This window comes from Globicephala melas, chromosome 11 (genome assembly GCF_963455315.2).
Source record: "Globicephala melas chromosome 11, mGloMel1.2, whole genome shotgun sequence".
NCBI lineage: Eukaryota > Metazoa > Chordata > Mammalia > Artiodactyla > Delphinidae > Globicephala > Globicephala melas.
The window spans coordinates 9324481-9348594 of NC_083324.2; the positions used below are offsets into that span (position 1 = coordinate 9324481).

A 24114-nucleotide genomic window follows, 5' to 3' on the forward strand; every position below is an offset into this window, starting at 1 on the left:
CTATGTATATAAAATGGCTTCATTTCATGATAAAATTTAACAAAATAACATTACGTATGTTATTACCTGGTTCTAACTGTAGGCATGTATAGTGAAGGCAACAATCGTTCTTGAAACTATCTGAATTTTTATTTTATTTTACCTTATAGTCTAAGTTTGTTAAAAAAATTATATATCTACAAAAAAATCTACAGCTAACATCATACTTAATGGTGAGAAACTCAAAGCTTTCCCTTACTAAGATAAACTACAAAGCAAGGATGTCCCCTCCCACTATACCTTTTCACTTTCATAAAGGAAGTCTTTGCTAATGCACTAAGGCAAGAAAAAGGAAATATAAGTTATATAGATTGGGAAGAAGACATAAAACTATCCTTATTATATCCTTAGGTATAAATCTAATAAAATATGTACAAGATCTATATGAGAAAAACTACGAAACACTGATGAATGAAATCAAAGAAGAACTAAATAAATGTAGAAATACTCCATGTTCATGGAGAGGTAAACTTAATATTGTCAAGATGTCAGTTCTACCCAAACTGATCTATAGATTCAATGCAATCCCAATAAAAATCTCAGGAAATTATTTTATGGATACCAACAAACTGATTCTAAAGTTTACATGAAGAAGCAAAAGACTCACAATAGCTAACACAATATGGAAGGAGAAGAATGAAGGTGGAGGACTGATGCTACCAACTTCAAGACTTACTATAAAGTGATAGTAATCAAGACAATGTGGGATCTGAGAAATAATAGACAAATAGGTCAATGGAACAGAAGAGAGCATCCAGAAATAGGCCCCCATAAATATAGTCAGCTGATCTTTGACAAAAGAGCAAAGGCAATACAATGGAGCAAAGACAGTCTCCTCAACAAATGGTGCTTTAACAACTAGACATCCACATGAGAAAAATTTAGTTTAGACTCACACCTTACACGCTACACAAAAATCAACTGAAAATGGATCCTAAAACTAAATCTAAAACACAAAACTATAAAACTCCTAGAAGATAACGTAAGAGAAAATCTAGATGACCTTGGGTATGGTGACACCTTTTAGATACAACATCAAGTATACCATCTATGAAAGAAACAAGCAGTACAGTTTGGAAAGGAAGTTCCCAATGAAATGTTTAACACAAATAGAGGCAGCCTCTGCTGTACTTTCTGCTTTCTGAGGAGGTTATAGGTCTTTTATTAATTATAGCATTGCTTAGAAATAATATTGTGGTTTAAGGCAATATTTCATTTCTTGGCATTTTCTCTCATTCCCCTAACAAAACTTTGTGAGGTGTGTGGAACATCCCAGGTAATCAAGGAAGACTAAAGTAGGGTATATCTAAATTGGAGCCAAAAACATTTTAGTTCAGTTCTTCAAAGCTTTGATCTCTGGTTTTAAGAAAAAAAATAAAGAAACTATTTCTATCTTGAGTTAGAAAATGCATGAAATAACCAATTTTTTCATGCCAGGTCCAGAGCGCTTTTTGTCTTTTCTTACACGAATCACAGATTTAATTCAGGAACCAAGCTGTGCTATACACCCATTTGAAAATCATCACCAATAGTCAGAACCATTGGAGTCGGCTTTGAAAATCCACCCTTCATTATGCTCGCTCCCTAATGTTAATGATTATGTCAGAGATGAAAAGAACCTGGCCCATGATCCTTGCTGGCTATAAGTAGAGGATGCCCAGGACAGCCTACCCTCAGAGAAGTAGAGCATTTTGGAGGGCAAAGAGTGGGAGGCGATTTGGGCATTTTGTTTTGAGGACTTGTTCAGGGCTGGAGACAATGACTGGGGAATCCCTGTTAATGGGGCAACAGAAGAGAGGGAAATGCCAGGGGTCCCTTGACTCATCAGACAATACAGAAGAACTAAAAATGATAGAAGAGTTTTGGCTCAGGAGCTGGAGAAGTGCTGCCAAGTCTGGAAACACTCTGAGATCTCCCGTGAATGCTGGGCAGACAACAGGGCCAGGGGTGACCTTTCCCGGGCACGGTTCCTATCATCATCTAATTGAAAGTGGGGGAAAATGACCCCCTGGGCTAGCAAACACTGAGGACTTGTTTTCTACAAATGGAAAATAAATACAGATAGAAGCTAAAAGAAGATGAACATGACTTTCACAGGGGCAATGCACTTGCTAGCCCTTTGGCCTAAGGCAATTTGTCGTTAATTGTTCATGCAGATACACAGAAGAGAAGCCAAAAATGTATGTGTTTGCCAAATGTGTTCAAAATACGATCGAAAGGCAAAAAGACATGTTGATTATTGATTGGGTTTTTCTTATTTACATTACAAGGTACAGCATTGCACAACCCAGGCAAAGACAGAGGGATGTAGCAGTATTATGACTATTTGGATGATGTCCACCCCAGTAGCATCCAGTATGGAACAACCACCAAAAAGGAAAAGAAAAGGAAAAAAACACAGGAGAGGAAAACTTAATTGCTCATACAGAATACATTCTGTAGTTTCATTTGAGATATTTCATAGCTTTGTTCAGAAAACTTGGTGCGATGGAATGCATTTCCTTTTTCACTTCCTTAGGAGTGTGGCACTATAAACGCACAGCCACAATGCTGTGGTCTCATCCTAAACATCAGTGAACTAACCTTGGCTGCTCTTTTTATCAATGCAGAAGACAATATGGCTAGATAGAAGCCACGCCATTTCTAAACAGTCACGTGAAAAGCCTCATGTTCTCTCTGGGGAGGAATGGAGAGCTTGGCATGAAGAGTTGCTGTTCTGTCACATTTCAATAGTACTTTCATTGCTAATACCATTTCTCCTCCATCTCAGTTTTGAGACCACTTTTTTTCTTGGCAGATTCAGGATGCTGTTTTGTGTCTAATTTAATAACTTTGTGTATCCCTATATATACATGAAGAAGTATTTTGTTTCAAGAATTTATAAAATTTTTGAAGTACTTAGTAATTTCCTAAAATATCTTGAAGCTGGAGGAAGAAACCATGGAGTTACTAACATGCCTATGATGTACCTACTGCTTAGGAAGAGAGGACCTCAGAAGAGACCCTGTAATCTGTTGCTTTGCTTTGACACCCACCCAGATCTTACACTTCACCCCTCCACAGAGTCATCTGAGTGAGCTTTCTAAATCCCTCTTATCACATCCCATTTTCATACTCAGATGCTGCCTGAAATACAAATTTCTAAGTGTAGTTTCTAAGACCCTTCATGATCCAACTCTGGTCCACTTATCATCCATATTTTTTGCCGTATCTTTATGTTTCCTGTAATTCCTCCATCCATCTAGGCATCCAACTACTTAAAAACATGTTTGATCACCTGCCATATCCAGGCCAAGTTCAAGGTGCTGGTGGTACGATGACGCATAATGGATAGGTTTCCACATAGAGACAAGTAAAGAGATGTCATAATGGTATGGAGTATGTAGGGTGCAACAGAAGCAACAGAAGGAGCCCCTAACCAGACGTGGATGGGGTGCAATGGTTGCAGATGGCTTCCAAGGAAAATTAATATCTAAGCAGAGACCCAAAGAATAGAAGGGAGTTAATCAGGCAAATAGCACAGTGACCACTACTCTAGGAGAGGGAAGAGTTTTCCCAATGAATGGGAAACTTTTTAAAGAACAGGAAGGGGGAAACCATGGAACCAGAGAGTTGGCACCACACGCAACACCTCTGGCTGCATCTCTGTCTTCTGTCAGGAGCATTTGCAAAAACAACATTTAGAGAGACCTTCAAGATGGCAGAGGAGTAAGACGTGGAGATCACCTTCCTCCCCACAAATACATCAGAAATACATCTACATGTGAAACAACTCCTACAGAACACCTACTGAATGCTGTCAGAAGACTCAGGCTTTCCAAAAGGTGAGAAACTCCGCATGCACCTGGCCGTGTGGCTAAAAGGGTCCTGGTGCTCAGGCGGGGTGTCAGGCCTGTGCCTCTGAGGTGGGAGACCTGAGTTCAGGACATTGGTCCACGAGAGACCTCCCGGCTCCACATAATAACAAACAGCAAAAGATCTCCCAGAGATCTCTATCTCAACGCTAAGACCCAGCTCCACTCAACGACAAGCAAGCTACAGTGCTGGACACCCTATGCCAAACAACTCTCAAAACAGGAACACAAACCCACCCATTTGCAAAGAGGCTGCCTAAAATCATAATAAGGTAGCAGACACCCCAAAACACACCAATGGACGTGGTCCTGCCCACCAGAAAACAAGATCCAGCCTCATCCACCAGAACACAGGCACCAGTCCCCTCCACCAGCAAGCCTACACAACCCACTGAACCAACCTTTTGGCAGACATCAAAAACAACAGGAACTATGAACCTGCAGCCTGTAAAACGGAGACCCCTTAACACCGTAAGTTAAGGAAAATGAGAAGACAGAAAAACACACAGGAGATGAAGGAGCAAAGTAAAAACCCACCAGACCAAACAAATGAAGAGGAAATAGGCAGTCTGCCTGAAAAAGAATTCAGAGTAATGATAGTAAAGATGATCCAAAATCTTGGAAATAGAATGGCAAAAATACAAAAAACGTCTAACAAGGACCTAGAAGAACTAAACAGCAAACAAACAATGATGAATAACACAATAAATGAAATTAAACATTCTCTAGAAGGAGTCAATAGCAGAATACCTGAGGCAGAAGAATGGATAAGTGACCTCGAAGATAACATAGTAGAAATAACTAAAGCAGAGCAGAATAAAGAAAAGAATGAAAAGAATTGAGGACAGTCTCAGAGACCTCTGGGACAACATTAAACGCACCAACATTTGAATTATAGGGGTCTGAGAAGAAGAAGAGGAAAAAAAGGGACTGAGAAAGTATTTCAAGAGATTATAGTTGAAAACTTCCCTAATATGGGAAAGGAAATACTCAATCAAGTCCAGGAAGAGCAGAGAGTCCCATACAGGATAAATCCAAGGAGAAACATGCCAACACACATACTAGTCAAACTATCAAAAATTAAATACAGGGCTTCTCTGGTGGCGAGGTGGTTGAGAGTCTGCCTGCCGATGCAGGGGACGCGGGTTCATGCCCTGGTCCAGGATGATCCCACATGGTGGGGAGTGGCTGGGCCCGTGAGCCATGGCCGCTGAGCCTGCGCATCCAGAGCCTGTGCTCTGCAATGGGAGAGGCCACAACAGTGAGAGGCCCGTGTACCACACACACACAAAAAAACTAAATACAAAGAAAAAAATATTAAAAGCAGCAAGGGAAAAACAACAAATAACATACAAAGGAATCCCCATAAGGTTAACAGCTGATCTTTCAGCAGAAACTCTGCAAGCCAGAAGGCAGTGGCAGGACATATTTAAAGTGATGAAAGGGAAAAACCTACAACCAAGATGACCCTACTGAGCAAGAATCTCATGTAGATTCAATGGAGAAATTATAACCTTTACAGACAAGCAGAAGCTATGAGAATTCAGCACCACCAAACCAGCTCTACAACAAATGCTAACGGAACTTCTCTAGGCAAGAAACACAAGAGAAGGAAAAGACCTACAATAACAAACCAAACAATTAAGAAAATGGTAACAGGAACATACCTATCGATAACTACCTTAAATGTAAATGGATTAAATGCTCCAACCAAAAGACACAGACTGGCTGAATGGATACAAAAACAAGACCCATATATATGCTGTCTACAAGAGACCCAATTCAGACCTAAGGACACATACAGACTGAAGGTGAGGGGATGGAAAAAGATATTCCATGCAAATGGAAATCAAAAGAAAGCTGGAGTAGCAATTCTCATATCAGACAAAATAGACGTTAAAATAAAGACTATTACAAGAGACAAAGAAGGACACTATACAATGATCAAGGGATCAATCCAAGAAGAAGATACAATTGTAAATATTTATGCACCCAACATAGGAGCACTTCCATACATAAGGCAAATAAAAGGGGAAATTGACAGTAACACAATCATAGTAGGGGACTATAACACCCCATTTTCACCAATGGACGGATCAACCAAATGAAAATAAATGAGGAAACACAAGTTTTAAATGACACATTAAACAAGACAGACTTTATTGATATTTATAGGACTTTCCATCCAAAAACAACAGAATACGCTTTCTTCTCAAGTGCTCATTGAATATTCTGCAGGATAGATCATATCTTGGGTACCAAATCAAGCTTTGGTAAATTTAAGAAAATTGAAATCATATCAAGTATGTTTTCCACGCACAACGCTATGAGACTAGATATCAATTGCAGGAAAAAATGTGCAAAAAATACAAACACATGCACGCTAAACAATACAATACTAAATAACCAAGAGAACACTGAAGAAATCAAAGAGGACATAAAAAAATACCTAGAAACAAATGACAATGAAATCAGGATGACCCAAAACCTATGGGATGCAGCAAAAGCAGTTCTAAGAGGGAAGTTTCTATCAATACAATCCTACCTCAAGAAACAAGAAACATCTCAAATAAACAACCTAACCTTACACCTAATGCAATTAGAAAAAGAAGAACAAAAAACTGCAAAGTTAGCAGAAGAAATCATAAAGATCAGATCAGAAATAAATGAAAAAGAAATGAAGGAAACAACAGCAAAGATCAGTAAAACTAAAAGCTGGTTCTTGGAGAAGATAAAGTTGATAAAGCATTAGCAAGGCTCATAAAGAAAAAAAGGAAAAAGACTCAAATCAATAGAATTAGAAATGAAAAAGGAGAAGTAACAACTGACACAGCAGAAATACAAAGGATCATGAGAGATTACTACAAGCAACTATATGCCAATAAAACGGACAACCTGGAAGACATGGACAAATTCTTGCAAAAGCACAACCTTCCGAAAATGAACCAGGAAGAAACAGAAGATATAAACAGACCAATCACAAGCACTGAAATTAAAACAGTGATTAAAAATCTTCCAACAAACAAAAGCCCAGGACCAGATGGCTTCACAAGTGAATTCTATCAAACATTTAGGGAAGAGCTAACACCTATACTTCTCAAACTCTTCCAGTATATAGCAGAGGGAAGAACACTCCCAAACTCATTCTACGAGGCCACAATCACCCTGATACCAAAACCAGACAAAGATGTCACAGAAATAGAAAACTACAGGGCAATATCACTGATGAACATAGATGCAAAAATCCTCAACAAAATACTAGCAAACAGAATCCAGTAGCACATTAAAAGGATCATACACCATGATGAAGTGGAGTTTATCCCAGGAATGCAAGGATACTTCAATATACGCAAATCAATCAATGATATACACCATATTAACAAAATGAAGGAGAAAAACCATATGATCATCTCAATAGATGCAGAGAAAGTTTCTGACAACATTCAACACGCATTTATGATAAAAACCTTCTAGAAAGTAAGCATAGAGGGAACTTACCTCAACATAATAAAGGTCACATAGGACAAACCACAGCCAACATCATTCTCAACGGTGAACAACTGAAAACATTTCCTCTAAGATCAGGAACATGACAAGGTTGTCCACTCTCACCACTATTATTCAACATAGCTTGGAAGTCTTAGCCACAGCAATCAGAGAAGAAAGAGAAATAAAAGGAATCCAAATCGGAAAAGAAGTAAAGCTGTCACTGTTTGCAGATGACATGATACTATACATAGAGAACCCTAAAGATACTACCGGAAAACTACTAGATCTAATCAATGAATTTGGTAAAGTAGCAGGATACAAAATGAATGCACAGAAATCTCTTGCATTCCTATACACTAATAATGAAAAGTCTGAAACAGAAATTAAGGAAACACTTCCATTTACCATTGAAACAAAAAGAATAAAATACCTAAGAATAAACCTACCTATATAGACAAAAGACCTGTATGCAGAAAACTACAAGACACTGATGAAAGAAACTAAAGATGATACAAACAGATGGAGAGATATACCACGTTCACGAAATGGAAGAGTCAACAGTGTGAAAATGACTACACGACCCAAAGCAATCTACAGATTCCACGCAATCCCTATCAAACTACCACTGGCATTTTTCACAGAACTAGAACAAAAAAATTCACAATATATATATGGAAACACAAAAGACCCCGAATAGTCAAAGCAATCTTGACAAAGAAAAATGGAGCTGGGGGAAACAGGCTCCCGGACTTCAGACTATACTACAAAGCTACAGTAATCAAGAGAGTATGGTACTGGGACAAAAACAGAACTACAGATCAATGGAACAGCCTAGAAAGCCCAGAGAGAAACCCACGCACATATCATCACCTTATCTTTGATAAAAGAGGCAAGAATATACAATGGAGAAAAGACAGCCTTGGTGTGGTGCTGGGAAAACTGGACAGTTGCATTTAAAAGAGTGAAATTAGAACACTCCCTAACACTATACACAAAAATAAACTCAAAATGGATTAAAGACCTAAATATAAGCCCAGACACTATAAAACTCTTAGAGGAAAACATAGGCAGAACTGTCTATGAAATAAATCACAGCAAGGTCCTTTTTGACCCACCTCCTAGAGAAATGGAAATAAAAACAAAATAAACAAATGGGACCTAATGTAACTTAAAAGCTTTTGCACAGCAGAGGAAAACACAAACAAGATGAAAAGAACCCTCAGTATGGGAGAAAGTATTTGCAAATGAAGCAACTGACAAAGGATTAATCTCCAAAATTTATAAGCAGCTCGTGCAGCTCAATATCATAAAAACAAACAACCCAATCCAAAAATGGGCAGAAGACCTAAACAGACATTTCTCCAAAGGAGATATCCAGATTGCCAACAAACATCACTAATCATTAGAGAAGTGCAAATCAAAACTACCTTGAGGTATCACCTCACTCCAGTCCGAATGGCCATCATCAAAAAACCTACAAACAATAAATGCTGGAGAGGGTGTGGAGAAAAGGGAACCCTCTTGCACTGTTGGTGGGAATGTAAATTGATACAGCCACTATGGAGAACAGTATGGAGGTTCCTTAAAAAGCTAAAAATAGAACTACCATACGACCCAGCAATCCCACTACTGGGCGTATACCCTGAGAATACCATAATTCAAAAAGAGACATGTACCCCAATGTTCATTGCAGCTCTATTTACAATAGCCAGGACATGGAAGCAACCTAAGTGTCCATCGACAGATGAATGGATAAAGAAGATGTGGCGCTTATATACAATGGAATATTACTCAGCCATAAAAGAAACAAAATTGAGTTATTTGTAGTGAGGTGGATGGACTCTGTCATACAGAGTGAAGTAAGTCACAAAGAGTAAAAGAAATACCATATGCTAACACATATATATGGAATGTAAAAAAAAAAAAAAGGTTCTGAAGAATATGGGGGCAGGACAGGAATAAAGATGCAGACAGAGAGAACGGACTTGAGGACACAGGGAGGGGGAAGGGTAAGCTGGGACGAAGTGAGAGAGTGGCATGGACATATATACACTACCAAATGTAAAACAGATAGCTAGTGGGAAGCAGCTGCATCGCACAGGGAGATCACCTCGGTGTTTTGTGACCACATAGAGGGGTGGGATAGGGAGGGTGGGAGGGAGACGTAACACGGAGGGCATATGGGGATATATGTATATGTATAGGTGATTCACTTTGTTATAAAGCAGAAACTAACACACCATTGCAAATCAATTATACTCCAATAAAGATGTTAAAAACAAAATGTAAAGAAAAAAAGAACTGGAAGGATTTAAGGATGGCTACAATGAAGGACTGGGCTGCAGAATGAATTATTTAAAGTTATCCCAATATGCCTTGCTCCTTCACTCCTCTGCTCCCACCTCCTGGGTTTGGAGTAGAGGAGTTTCTTCGCATTATGTGATGAGCTTTAGTGCATCACTTCCTGTTTTACCTCCTCTCAGGCATCTTTCCGCAACCACAGCATCACCACCCTAGACAAGCTTGCATTTTATCTTACCCCACACCATCTATCCATGTATTCCGCACTGTGCCTGCAGTGTTTCTCATGTTACATAGTCATCAACTATTTTCTGATACATTTACTGAGCTCCGTATGCTTTGAGGATGGGATTTTTGTCCTCTTCTTATTTTTCCAACTCAGCACAGAGCAAAGCACACAGTAGATAGTTAAGTTTTTAGTGAAAAGGAGTGGAAAGAGTTAAAATAGCTTGTATTCTTGTAGCTCATCTGCAGATGTACTGGGTTGGGTAGGAAGATAGGCAATCTTCTCCGGACATATATTTGGGAATGAAATTAATTCAAAGCCTCTCAATGAACACATGGGTGACTCATGGGATCTTTATCTCCCTGAGATAACATAGAAAGGAAACAGTGACAGAATCACAACCTGGCTTTTTTAAAAAGGCCCACAGAGAACATGCAGCATTCTGGGGAGAATAATTACTTAGATTGGAGTAGAGACAGAATAGAAAGAAAGGCAAATATTTGATTCTTTGTGAGTGAGAGGATGGGGTTCTTTTTAACGTGCAAAGCTTGTTTTATGGAATCTTTGGAGACCTTGCCCATCTGAAAAGGAAGACAAAGCAGGATACCAGCGGAGGAGTTGTTTTTCTTTACAGTGTCTTCTTTTAGCAATAACTATTCAAATTAAAGGAGAACATAAATTGTAATCAGCAACTTTTGTTAGATCAGAAAGATGCCAATAAATGCCCTCTCCTCCTTCTACCTCTCAAAGAATCTTTGCAGCAGCAAGGAAGGCAAAGGAAAAGAAAAGGGACAGCAATTTCAGAAGGTAAGAGAAAGAGAAAAAGAAAGCAAGAACAAAAGAGCCCCAGGAAGGCAAGGTGATGTTGGTGCCTGAGCTGGACCATACAGTGTATGATCTTGGGGGTCAGAAGAGACCTCAAGAGGTAATGGGGGAAAAGAATCCCTATAGTTGCTGGAGAGGGTGTGGAGAAAAGGGAACACTCATGCACTGCTGGTTGGAATGTGAATTGGTACAGCCACTATGGAGAACAGTATGGAGGTTCCTTAAAAAACTACAAATAGAACTACCGTACGACCCAGCAATCCCACTACTGGGCATATATCCTGAGAAAACCATAATTCAAAAAGAGTCATGTACCAAAATGTTCATTGCAGCTCTATTTACAATAGCCCGGAAATGGAAACAACCTAAGTGTCCATCATCGGCTGAATGGATAAAGAAGATGTGGCACATATATACAATGGAATATTACTCAGCCATAAAAAGAAACGAAATTGAGTTATTTGTAGTGAGGTGGATGGATTTGTAGTGTAGTGAGGTGGTGTCTGTCACACAGTGAAGTAAGTCAGAAAGAGAAAAACAAATACCATATGCTAACACATATATCTGGAATTTAAGAAAAAAAAATGTCATGAAGAACCTAGGGGTGAGACAGGAATAAAGACGCAGACCTACTAGAGAATGGACTTGAGGATATGGGGAGGGGGAAGGGTAAGCTGTGACAAAGTGAGAGAGTGGCATGGACATATATACACTACCAAACGTAAGGTAGATAGCTAGTGGGAAGTAGCCGCATCGCACAGGGAGATCAGCTTGGTGCTTTGTGACTGCCTGGAGGGGTGGGATAGGGAGGGTAGGAGCGAGGGAGATGCAAGAGGGAAGAGATATGGGAACATATGTATATGTATAACTGATTCACTTTGTTATAAAGCAAAAACTAACATACCATTGTAAAGCAATTATACTCCAATAAAGATGTAAAAAAAAAAAAAAAAAAAAGAATCCCTATAGTTATCCTGCTACGGAAATAATGGAGAAATTACAAAGGGAAGATACTCTTAGAAAATGCAGCTCGCTTATATACACTTTTATTGTGTTATTATTTCACTTCTTATTAAGGGTAATGATCTCTCAGAAAGCTCTTGCAGCACAATAAAACAAAGGATATATGCTAATTGGGATATTATTATGAAAATAACATGATCTTTTCAAAAGAAGACTATCAACTAAAAGAATAGACCAGATATAGGGCCTCATTTGTATTTCATGGCTGCAAGTTTGAAACTATCCTGCATAAATTATGTAAAAAACCCAACCCACAAAGAGACACACGTTTAGCCACCCTACACAGCACCAACCATTCTCTTATAGTATCATGCTACTGAGAAAACTCATACCTTCCACAGTTGCTCGCTTGGGCTGAATGGTGATGGCTCCTTCTGCAATATCTTCATGCTGGTGCAGTGGGTTTATTTTGGATCCCCAACTGTCTGATCCCACCCAAAGGAAATGGCCTACTTGGTCAGCTCTTTTGGCTGCTGCAAGGATCTGCCTGTGGAGAGGAACATTAAAAATATATCTTAATGATAAAGAGCAGCTATTGAACACATACATATTAGGAATCAAGCAGAAGAAAAGCAAGTTAATATTTCTCAAAAAGTAAGTGATCAATAGGAAGAAAAAGGATTTACATCCTTAATATATAAAGAGTTTTTGTAAACCAATAAGACAAGTAATCAAAGTAGCTTGAGGTAAATAGGCAGAGTATTAAAAATCAAAAGACAAAAGGAGTAATATAAATAACCAGTAAGCTGGTTATTCACATACATTAAAAAGGCAGAAAATGTGAATTAGAACACAATATTTAACTTTGGCCAAAACGTTCGTTTGGTTTTATTCTGTGTTGTGAGTTTTGGCATGAGGCTGGAGACGTGAGCACTCCCATTTGCTGCTGGTAGTACGTATCTTTTCTGGAAAGCAATGTATCAGTCTAAATGAAGCATCTTGAATTATTTATAAAAATGAACAGAAATTCACATTAAGCTTGAAACATGTACAGCTCATGTTTATAAATGAAAATAGTATACAAATAACAAGGGCAATAAGGGCAAATAAAAAAAGGGAAACTCATTCTTCATGAAATTAATACAATAATATTTTTGGAAGAACAGGGGATGGATAAGAGGCAACTACGTTTGTGCAACAGAAACTACTTTGGTGGGTAATAACAGCAGTGGTTGTTGGTTTGCCTCTCAGGACTTGCAGATACCAGGTACCACAGATGTACATGGTTCAATACAATATGACTGGTTGAAAAACTGTATATGAAATTGCAAAAACCAAAGGTCTCCTTCTCTTTCATCTGGGCAGCATATGGAATGGTAATTTTCCAATAAAATCCTAAGGAATAGGTTCTGATACTGTGAACACCCAAACGTAGAAGGTGGTAGATGTGAGGTGGTGAGTTAAACATGACGGTGGTCGGAGTGAGGGAAGAAGTTAAATTACCATTAAGAAATGAAATGGTAAGACCCTCTAGGAAATCTTCACCTGGCTTACAGAATTCTAGAAACCAAAGGTGTGTTTTCCCAGGCAGAAAACAGCTTATCTGGAAAAATCTGAACCACCCCAGGAAAAAGATTGTAGATACTGACACAGAGTTATTCTCTCATGGAATGGCCACTGGGATGCCTGACCAGTCCACCCAGAGCCCTGTCAGTTGACAAATTCTGCCCATGTACATAGAACTCTCTGTGTCTTACTCCAATGGAAACTGCCGGAAATGATGCATCATTGTGGAAAATTCCCAAGGTTAAATAGAAACCAAATAAATTAACAAGGGAAAGGAAATTGGTGTGGAGTGAGGCAGAGAAAATATACCAAAAAAACAAACAAAAAAGAAACAAAAAGAAGCAAGTGCAGTTAAATGAGAATTATCATCTCTATTACCAAGAATGAGATAGAAACAACAATAAGAAATAACCCTTAGTTATTAAAAATATGAAACTAAAATTAAGTTAGAAGAGATAAAGAAGAAAGTGAAGAAACATTTTCAGAAAGCAAAACGACAACAAAAAGGTATAACATACACAAGAAAAGATAAGTGTCTTAAAGAATAAACCCAGGAAGACTTACATCCAACTAATAGCATTTCCAGAACAAATGTAAAGAGAAATTAAAGTTTTAAATATCTTTTTAATGAAAAAAAACCTGCAAGGAATTGAAAGTATGAATGTCCAAATTAAAAGAGACTCATCCAGCAATTTAATGGGGGGAAATAAAGCATGTCACAGAATTAAGAATTCTGGAAAAAGTGAGAATAAAGCTTTCAAGAGAAAACTGGGACCTCTGGAGAGTAATAAGAAGCAGAATATTACCAACCTCTCAAGAGAAGGGGGAAAAAAAAAAAAAGGATGACAGATGATGAAGTAATGCCTTCCAAATTTTGAGAAAAAACATTCATAATCTAGAATTCTAATATTTAACACACACAGAATCTCTATACAAATAGAACTGGCATCTATAAAGGTAGAAAGAGAGACAGATAGACGGAAAGACAGATAGATAGATAGACAGAAATCCAAGGGATCTTAAAGATTTTCCTATGCAAACTTAGAATCTCAAATGCCTTGCAAGTTTCAAGTTTTGTAATTCATTAGTCACCATAGATACTTGCTATAAATCATTTACGTGCCAGGTATGATGTGTTTAAAAATAAATATGAGACCACACCTTACATTTCCAACTAGTAATTAAGTGTGGAGGCAGGATGAGAATATTTTGAGGCATGAAACACACAGAAAAGTTTTTCTTTAATTTTTCCTTTACTAGAAAATCATTGGAGGGTACACTTCAGCAAAAAAAGAAAATAAATGATGAATAAAAATGAAAGAGAGAGAGAGAGAAAGAAAAAGAAAATCTTAAAATAATAGAGACCAGTCTAGTTTAAAACAGAAAGATAGAGCTTTCAGGAGGGAAGTGTCCGAAAAAGTAATGGAACTCGCAGATTATTTTATATATATGAACATATGGGAAAAGTGATAGGCCTAGGACATTAATAATAAAATATTAAAGATAACTATGCACGTAAAAAAACTGTCATATTAACTCCAGGAAAAACAAAAAGTTTTTCCCCCAAAATCGTATCACAGAAAAAATACTTGATGCTGTAGTATATAATATTTATACAATCATAATAATGTCAACTCTGAGTTTTACTAAATGAAACTCTGATAGAACACTGTTGGGAAGATAAAGGAGGTGTAAATGAGCCAAATTCTACCTCACATAAGAGGAATTGATAGATAATCTTTTAAAGTAATAGTTCCAAAATTGCAGTATAAGCACATTAGGCAGGTAAAAGCAGTAGAATTCGCTTAAAGAAATATAATAATTGCTCAAGGAGAACAAAACCAGAGAGTATGGTGGGATGGGACAGGAGACCAATGTTTTGCATCAAAAATGTTTTAGTCATATTTTGTTGTTTTAAAAAATTATGTGCCTTTATTATTTTCACAAAAATAAAACACAATCGTTTATACTTTATCCATAGAGATACCATTTCTATTGATACTAATCTATCCAAAGGATATGATTACTGATGCTGTGAAAATCGTATGTTCATTACTGGAGGTAACCTAAATGCAGAGCAATGAGGGACTGGTTAAAGAAATGATAGTGCATCCAAAGGATGGATTAGAGACCAATTAAAATTATACATAGTTTGATTTCTGCACGGTATTGTTAAGAAAAAAAAAGTCAAATTAAAAAAACTGAAAAAGATTATTCAGTTCTTACATAATGAAGGCTGGCCCCACATATATGAATAAATGCGTACTTAAAAGTATAGAGTTGTATGACAGCACAGAAAAATAAGGATAATATACAATTTGTTGCTAATAACAGTTCATTGAGAAAGTGCTGATGAGGTTTGAAGAGCATGAAAAGGATGGGGAGAAGCCAACTATAACAAGGTAAGAAAGACAAAACTGATATAAATACAAAAAGTAAATATTCACTTTAATATGTTTACATAAAAGTGTGGGTTAATTTATTAAGAGAAATAAGATTGAACCATTTAAACATATTATGGTATGAGATGTGAACTGCAAAAAGTAGAATATCAAATTCTATGCGATCCTGATTCTGTTGGGGAAAACTTACTTACATTTAGAATAAAATAATTGCAAATGTTAAACCAGAATTTTATTAGTGGTTATCTCTGAGTGTTGGGATAGCAAGTTTTATAGGGGATTACTTGCGATCCTGATTTGTGATTATTCTCTCTAACCTTTAATTCTTCTAGATAAGCAGGGGGCAGAGTAAACGTAAGGATTCCTTTAACTAAAATGCAACGGCAAAAATGTTTCCATTATTTTCCAGTGGGTTACAATAGCCCTGTATTACTTTTATAATCAGAAAAAAAAAGTGTTTCAGGAAAACAATACACTCTTGTCTAACATTCAAATTATCAGTACCCATGACTGATTAAGCACTTAGCTTCAAAATCTAGATATTAAGGTCTTCTCACTGCTATTCTCTGACAAAGTATTTGAAATTAATGTTCTAAGAAACCTCAAAATTCCCCATCTACAGTGCAGATCTTCTGAAAAAAGAAATAACATAACATTGTGGGTTAACAGTGGGCTTAAGTTCATGTTTTGGAAGAAACTTATATATGCACTTGACTTTTATTACTGTGCTCAAAAACTATTACTGCTGTCACTTCTATGAGTCACACTACACAATGGTGTTCAACCACAAACTCCCATGCAGAAAATAATGAGCATAGCTGTTGAGCAGATTTCATACCTTTTTACATCGCAAACTAAAACCTCACACTACCTGCAAGTCAAGGATATTACAACCAATTAATCACCAGAGCTATTAGTAAATAAATCTTTTATGTGCCATGTACATAAATATAAACAGGGGGCCACACCTTATCAATGTATTACGTATTTTAGAATGTGCAAAATATGCATGAAAAGAATTTATGAGATGATTAAGAAAAGTATGAGTTGACAAGATCTGGAGCAAAAAAAAAAGAAAGAGTAATATTATAACAACAAAGTGCCTTAAATAACTAAATCACAAAGTGTTGAAGAAAATGCCCTAAGAGCGAGAGAATCAGCATTTTGTAAGGAGAGAAATGATACGTCTAAGGGGTGATCAGAAACAGTTTCATGGAGAAGGGCATGTTGCAAGTAAACCTCGAAGAACAGACACAATCTCAACAGGTAGCGAGGGAGAGGAGAAACACCATGAGTCAAAGCCCTGATGGAGGAGTGATTAGGACACACTGGAGGACCAGTCATGCATTGTAGGTGGAGAACTGAGTGAGTCAAGGCAGGGTCTACATGCAAAAATAGGACCACGTTTTAAACCATCGTGAAGTTCAGAGAGAGAGGCCTTTACTTAAATTATTAAACAGACTAGGCATTTGATTCATTCTCATTTGATGACATTCACTGAGGATCTGCCATGTACTGAACACTGTGATAAGGGCTAAGGATATGAAAGGGACTCAAAAGGGGCATCATCTCTGTCTTAATGATGGCTACAGACTAGTGGAGAATACAGACACTATTTAAATGATCAAAGGATGTAAAATTACATCAGTGACATAAACTATGAAACTGAGTTGTTATGAGAAACTTATCAAAGCTACATTGTTCAGAGAAATCTTCCCTCAAAAGCAACACTATCGACAGCACTAAAATGATGAAGTGGGGAAGCAAAGCACTCCAGGCAGCTGGAAGAGAATGTACAAAGACCCAGGGAGGACGAAACACAAATGGCCCCTTGCCTGCAGTACACAAAGCACGAGGGAGCATGGATGAAATAAAGGTAGAAAAGCACAAGTCCAGATCATCATAGAAAGAGCTCAAAAGGATTTTCATTTTACTGACGGGAAGACTGAGGCCTCAAAGAGTTAGGGAAGTAGGGTGTGGGGCGAGGCTTGCCCAAGGTGAGACGGTGGTCATTTAAGTAGCAAAAAAAAAAAAAAATCCATCCTCAGGTATCCTGACTTGAGGTTTAATACTCTTCTCATTTACTCGTCCTGCCACCCATGTCAGAGCTCAAAACTGTGATGGGGTTAAGGTTATGAAAGGAAGTCAAAAGGGGCATCGCCTCCATTTTAATGCTGTGTACAAACTAGTGGAGAATACAGACTCCAATTAAGTGATGGGTGGATTCAGAAGCAGATGGAGGATACACATGGACGGGGACACACAGGACCGGCAGGCTGGCAGTGATGGAGGTGCAATACTCCACGTGGGGGTAACAATGGCCTGGAACCTTCAACTTTACTCTTAATAAAATATATTCACCTTCAAATTAAGCGACATATTATTTTGAACTGTGAGACAAACTAAGATTAAAAAAATCCACACAGCTTTCCCATCGGCAGAGGTGTAAACTGGCAACATCTCTTTGGAAAACAATATTCACATTTAAGAAGGAACGCATCTTTGTCCTGGAAACTTATTTTCCAGGAATTTCTGTTTTAAATACTTACAAATATATAAAGTAATACACTTGTAATTATTATATATTTGCAGTATGTTAATATTATATATCACACATTGTAAAGTATGTGTATATTAACATTTCATATTTGCACACACAGATTTGTGGAAGAGAAAGTTTATCGCAACACAATTTGTAATTGCAAAAGTCTGTAATCAAACTTAAATGTCAATCAGGAAGGGAGCAGTTAGATAAATGACAGGAAATATATAAAATGCAATTCTGCATGGCTATTGAAAAGACTGAATAGATCTATAGGTACTGACATCCAGAGACTTCCACGAAAAAAGAGTGAGTGAAGGCGAGCAGGGGGGAGATCAATAGTGTTCTACCATTTGTGTAAAAATATACACACTGTCCCTAGAAAAATATACAAGACACTGGTTATTAGCTATAGCATCTGGAAAGGAAAAGTTGTTAGCTACGGGACAGGATGAATGCATCTTTTTTTTTTAATCTAGATTTTTAAACATTTTTTGATATTTTAAATCAGGTGTAATTACTGTTTGTTCTAAAAATGATAAGGATTGTGGACCAACCGAGGTGGCAGTGGTCAGAAATGGAAACAGGGCCTATCTGTGTTCTAGAAACATTTCAAAGGTTAGCCCTCCATGGCTTGGCCAAGGAATGAGCTAAAAAGGAAAGTCAAAATTAACAATCAGATTGTTGACACCAAGGAGGATCAAGGTAAAGAAAAAGACGACAAGTGGATTGGAGAATGTAGAGATATGACAAGCTTGGTTTTGAACACATGAAGTCCAAAGCAGGAGTAATATGGCCAGAAATATAAGGCAGTTTTACATTAAGAAGAACCACTCTAGATAAAAGTCTGTTACACGTGGATATATTATTTAGTAAAAGAACCTTCAGAAAGTCCAGAGGTTTTCTCTTTTTACAAGTAATTGAATACAATTTTTTAGCTAATGGGGGGAAACATATGACAGAAACATGCCGCTGCTTCCACGGTTCGCTCTAATTACTTCTGTGGGGTAGAAAGCACGAACAGACTTTGCCACCATGTAATTATCGATTTGATTCTGTGCTATCTTTTCCCCTTTGTCTGCCAGGATCCTGATCTTTCTGTCTCCTAAATTGCAACATGCATATTAACGAATTTCACCAGTCAGCCTTACTTGATATCCTCATCGTTGGCAAAAATCACGACAGCCCTGGAGTTAGGTGTGTCCAGGAGCTGTTTGATAATTTTATCGAAGTCAATGGTCCTGTCTTTGCGTTCTTGGGGGATTCTCACGGACTGGGCAATGCAGAGCCCACCTGTGTAAGAAAAGAAAGCAGAGTATCAATAAAGTTCTCGCAGAGATACCAAACAAACCAGGGAAAGTAGACGGGGAGGAGGAACTTGCAAATTCTGAGTGCATAGCACGTCCTTGGTGATTTGCTGAATGAGGAAGGCTGAGGATATTATGCTGAGTTCATACTTGGTGCACCTTCCATGGTAAGGCACAGCCTCATCTTCTTAGTAATGCACTTGTATGCACAGGAGTACCAGTGATACTCATTCTGGAGAGGTAGGTTTAGGTAGACAAACTGGATGGGAGGGCTTTAAAATGAATGTAAGACACTACAAGAAAACCACAGTCAACTACAATATAAAAGTACTTGAACAGGTAAAACTCATGTCAATTTCTATTGCTTTTCTGGTGTTTGCATTCTCATAATTTTTTCCCCTTTATACCCGTTCCAACTTTTCAAGCTCACAGCCAATGGAGTAAATCTAAAAATAAAACAACAAGAACAAGATCAACTATTATAAGTCAGAGTAATAAATTTTTATTGACCACATACTATGTGCCCAACCTACAAATGTGTGTTCTATGTATGTTATCTGATCTTAAAAATCCTTATAAGGTAGTTAGCATTGCCCATTTCATGTTAATAGAAAAGGGGATTAAACAGAAAAATAAATGTGTTTACTCCAGACTTCTCAGGACCATTATGGTATTAACTGGCTTATGAATATCAAGACAGGGGAACATGCAGCAGTTTAGCAAGCAACTGATACCCTCTCCACTACTCAACACCTGCTTAGTAGCAGCTCCTGGATCTAGTGGTTTTTGTTTGTTTGTTTGTTTTATGAAACACAACTTAAGAAAGGCTTGCATAGACAAAAGAGGTAGAGAGGATTATTTGTAGGAAAGGCCCCAAAGGTCATCCAATGGGCAGAAGACCTAGGGGCAGAGACAAGAGGAAAACCTTGTTCTTTTTGTAATGTGGAGATACCCATAATTAACAAGCTTATACCCAGAGCATCGACAACTGGGTGGAAGCTACTAGGCTTCCATAAGCATAGAAAAGTATAAACTCTAATCCAAAAGTGAACCTCCATTACATCTTTTTTTGTTTGGCTGTCTGTTTGGTTAGTTTTTGTGGCACGCGGGCCTCTCACTGTTGTGGCCTCTCCCGCTGCGGAGCACAGGCTCCGGACGCGCAGGCTCAGCGGCCATGGCTCACGGGCCCAGCCGCTCCACGGCATGTGGGATCTTCCCGGATCGGGGCACTAACCCGTGTCCCCTGCATCGGCAGGTGGACTCTCAACCACTGCGCCACCAGGGAAGCCCCCTCCATTACATCTTAATCCCAATCAGTGTCAGCTCTCTCTAAGTGGCTCTCAACCTTCAATGTGCTTGAAATCACCAGTGGTCCTTCTATAAAGTGTAGAAGTCCAGCGACACTATCAACCAACTTGACCTAACTGACATTTACAGAGCGATTCCCAGGACAACAGAAGAGTAGACATTCTTTTCAAGTGGGAAATGGAACATTCATTAAGCTAGACCATCTTCTGGGTCATAAAAGAGAAAAAAAACCCTTAAATTCAAAAGAACATTATGCTCTCAGACAATAACAGAATCAAACTGAAAATCAATAACAGAAAGAAAAGAGGAAAATCTCCGAACACTTGGAAATTAAACAACATACATCTAAATTAACTTGGAAATTAAACAACACACATCTACCCACGTGTCAAAGAGAAGGTGTCAAGGGAAATTTAAAAGTATTTCTAACTAAATGAAAATGAAACGGCAACATCTCAAAATATATAGATTACAGCTAAACTGATGTTTATACAGAAATAGATATCATTAAATGCTTATGTTCGGAAAGAAGAAACATCCAAAATCAGCAACCTAAACTACTTTAAGAAATAAGAGAGGGGCTTCCCTGGTGGCGCAATAGTTGAGAGTCCGCCTGCCGATGCAGGGGACGCGGGTTCGTGCCCTGGTCCGGGAAGATCCCACATGCCGCGGAGCGGCTGGGCCCGTGAGCCATGGCCGCTGAGCCTCCGCGTCTGGAGCCTGTGCTCCGCAACGGGAGAGGCCACAACAGTGAGAGGCCCGCGTACCACCAAAAAAAAAAAAAGAAAGAAGAGCTAAACAACTCCTCCCCCCAAAAACCAGAAAAAGCCACAATGATAAATAAATAAAAACTAAATACCTATTAAAGTAGCTTTTAAAAAATACTAACAATACCAAATACTAGAGAAGGTGCAGAGCAATAGGATCTCATTCATTGCTCGTGGAAATGCACAATGGTACAACCAGTTTGGAAAATAGTTTGGCATTTCCAAAATGTTAAATATAGAGTTAACATATCAAGCAGTAGTTCCAATCCCAGCTGTTTATCCAAGTGAATTGAAAAGTTATGTTCACACAAGTGTGCTCATAAATGTTTATAGAAACGTCATTCATAAACACTAAAACTGGAAACAACTAAGACATGTGTCAACAGGTGAATGGATAAACTAACCGTGGTCTACCCAGGCAATAGGATACTACTCAGCAACAAAAGGGAACTATTGATTCTTGGAAGAACGTGAATGAATCTTAAATGCATTTTGCTAAGTGAAAAAGTTAAACCAAAAATACTACATATTATATAATTCATTCATATGACATTCTAGGAAAAAGCAAAACCATAGGGGTGGAAAATAGATCAGTGGATGCCAGTGGTTATAGGAGAGAGAGGAGGGGTTGACTACAAAGGGACTGCACAAGGGCACTTGGGGGCAGTGGAAACGTTCTGTATGGTACTGTGATGTAGAAACATGACTCCAGGCACTTGCCCAAACCCTAAGAACAACACGTCACAACAACTGGACTCTACTGTATGCAAAATCAACCAAGAAGTTAGGGGATCCTAAAATGGAATGCAGACTGTGACAAATGAACTGCATCATAAATGTATCAGAGAATTTCACTGAAGGGGATGAATAGGAAAGGAGCTGTCCTAAGTAACTTTTAAAAATAGTGTATGACTGGAAACTCTAAGGATAAAGACAAGAAGAACAGCACATAAAATGGTACTCTCATTTGTAAATTTTTCACAGGGATACAAGTTAGCAATGCTGGAACTGCTACCCATACTGGAGTCAAACAAAACAAGAAAGAAATTGTATGTAATGGGAACCAGGTTTCTCAGAGTTAGGTAAAGAATTTAAACGCAAACAAGAGAATGTGGCTAGAATGGAACAAGCGGCGTGAGGCGGAGTCAGACATAGCGTAAACTCACGGCTTAGAGTGAGACGCTTGCGTGCGTGGGTTATCCTACACATACGTACATGCATGTGTGGGCTAGCATACATACATACATAGGTACCCTACCACTATCCACTGAGAGAGTCTAGAAGTAGTGACACTCCAATGCAACATCTAGTGACCAGACTGGTTTTGAAATACCATCTTTCAACAAAAAGAACCAGGTCTCTTTGGAGAAATGGATGATTCTGAAGTTGGGGCAAAGCACATGCAAGACAAGTCTGGATCAACTTGTCATGTCAGGAAGCAAGAAGTCCACAAAAGAAAAAAAAAATGGAAGGGGGGATGTCAGAAGGACGTAGGAGCCAACCTAAAAGAGCTCGCAACGAACAAAGCTAGAATAATATTAGCAACAAAATAAATAATGATGGTACTGAATGACTATCCAAGAATACACACAATACATACTCAGGAATCCATACTATTAACAAATAAGTGACCAAAATAATCAACAAATAGGAAAGATGGAATGAATCCTACTCACAGAACAATCCCAACTAATAAATTTTGAAGGAATGAGTGACATGGAATATTACCATTAGAACATTAGAGGAAAAACTGCTGCAGGCAAGGCCCACTGAGGAATGCTAAAATTCATGTGGGAAATTATAAGAGACACTGAACATTTATATGACTTAAAAGAATCTCACCCCAAATATTTACTAATTATTCTGGTGGTTTAAACATATGCCTACAACTTCTTTGATATTCTTCCTTTGGAGAGGTAGAGATTAATTGTTTTGCCCTTAAGCGTTGTCTGGACTTAGTGCCTAGCTTAAGAATATGGAAAAGGAAAAAGAATAACTGAACAGTGGATAAACTCAGCAGACTCTAACTGTACCACTAAGTTAACATCACTAGTGCTAAGTCACGTTGATTTAATGGGCCCCCTGATATGATGTGATGATAAGGGTGACCCCCATTTGTATTTTACTCTGCCCCAAACCCATAACCTTAATCTTCATCTGCTCATGAGAAAATGTCAGAAAAAAATTCCAATTAAGGGACATTCTACAAAATACCTGACTTGTACTTTTCAAAATTGTCAAGATCATGAAATAAAAGACTGAGAAACTGAAAACTGGATTGGATCCTTGGACAGCAAAAAGACATTCATGTAAAAACTGGTGAAATGTGAATAAAGTCTGTAGTTAAGAGTATTTTTACATTGTTAATTTCTCAATTTTGATAAATGTACACTAGTTATTTAAAGTATTAACATTTGGGGAAAATCGAAGATGGGTATATAGGAATTCTATCTTTGTAACTCTTCTGTAATCTAAAATTATTTCAAGATAAAATTTAAATACACACACACAAACACACACACACA

General features: G+C 38.0%; 1 protein-coding gene across 13 annotated transcripts in view; it reads right to left on the reverse strand.

Moving 5' to 3' along the window:
* Positions 1 to 24114, reverse strand: part of GRM7 (glutamate metabotropic receptor 7) — an 858094-nt gene that overhangs the window by 410159 nt on the left and 423821 nt on the right. For all 13 annotated transcript variants that reach the window (XR_009565806.1, XR_009565810.2, XR_009565807.2 and 10 more), the window contains 2 exons: positions 19359 to 19500; positions 12090 to 12244 (listed from right to left, as the gene is read on the reverse strand). Coding sequence is in view for 6 of the 13 variants with exons in the window: in XM_060307845.1 (XP_060163828.1) it covers positions 12090 to 12244; positions 19359 to 19500 (297 nt within the window). In the remaining 7 variants the exon portion in view is untranslated. The remainder of the gene's footprint in view (positions 1 to 12089; positions 12245 to 19358; positions 19501 to 24114) is intronic.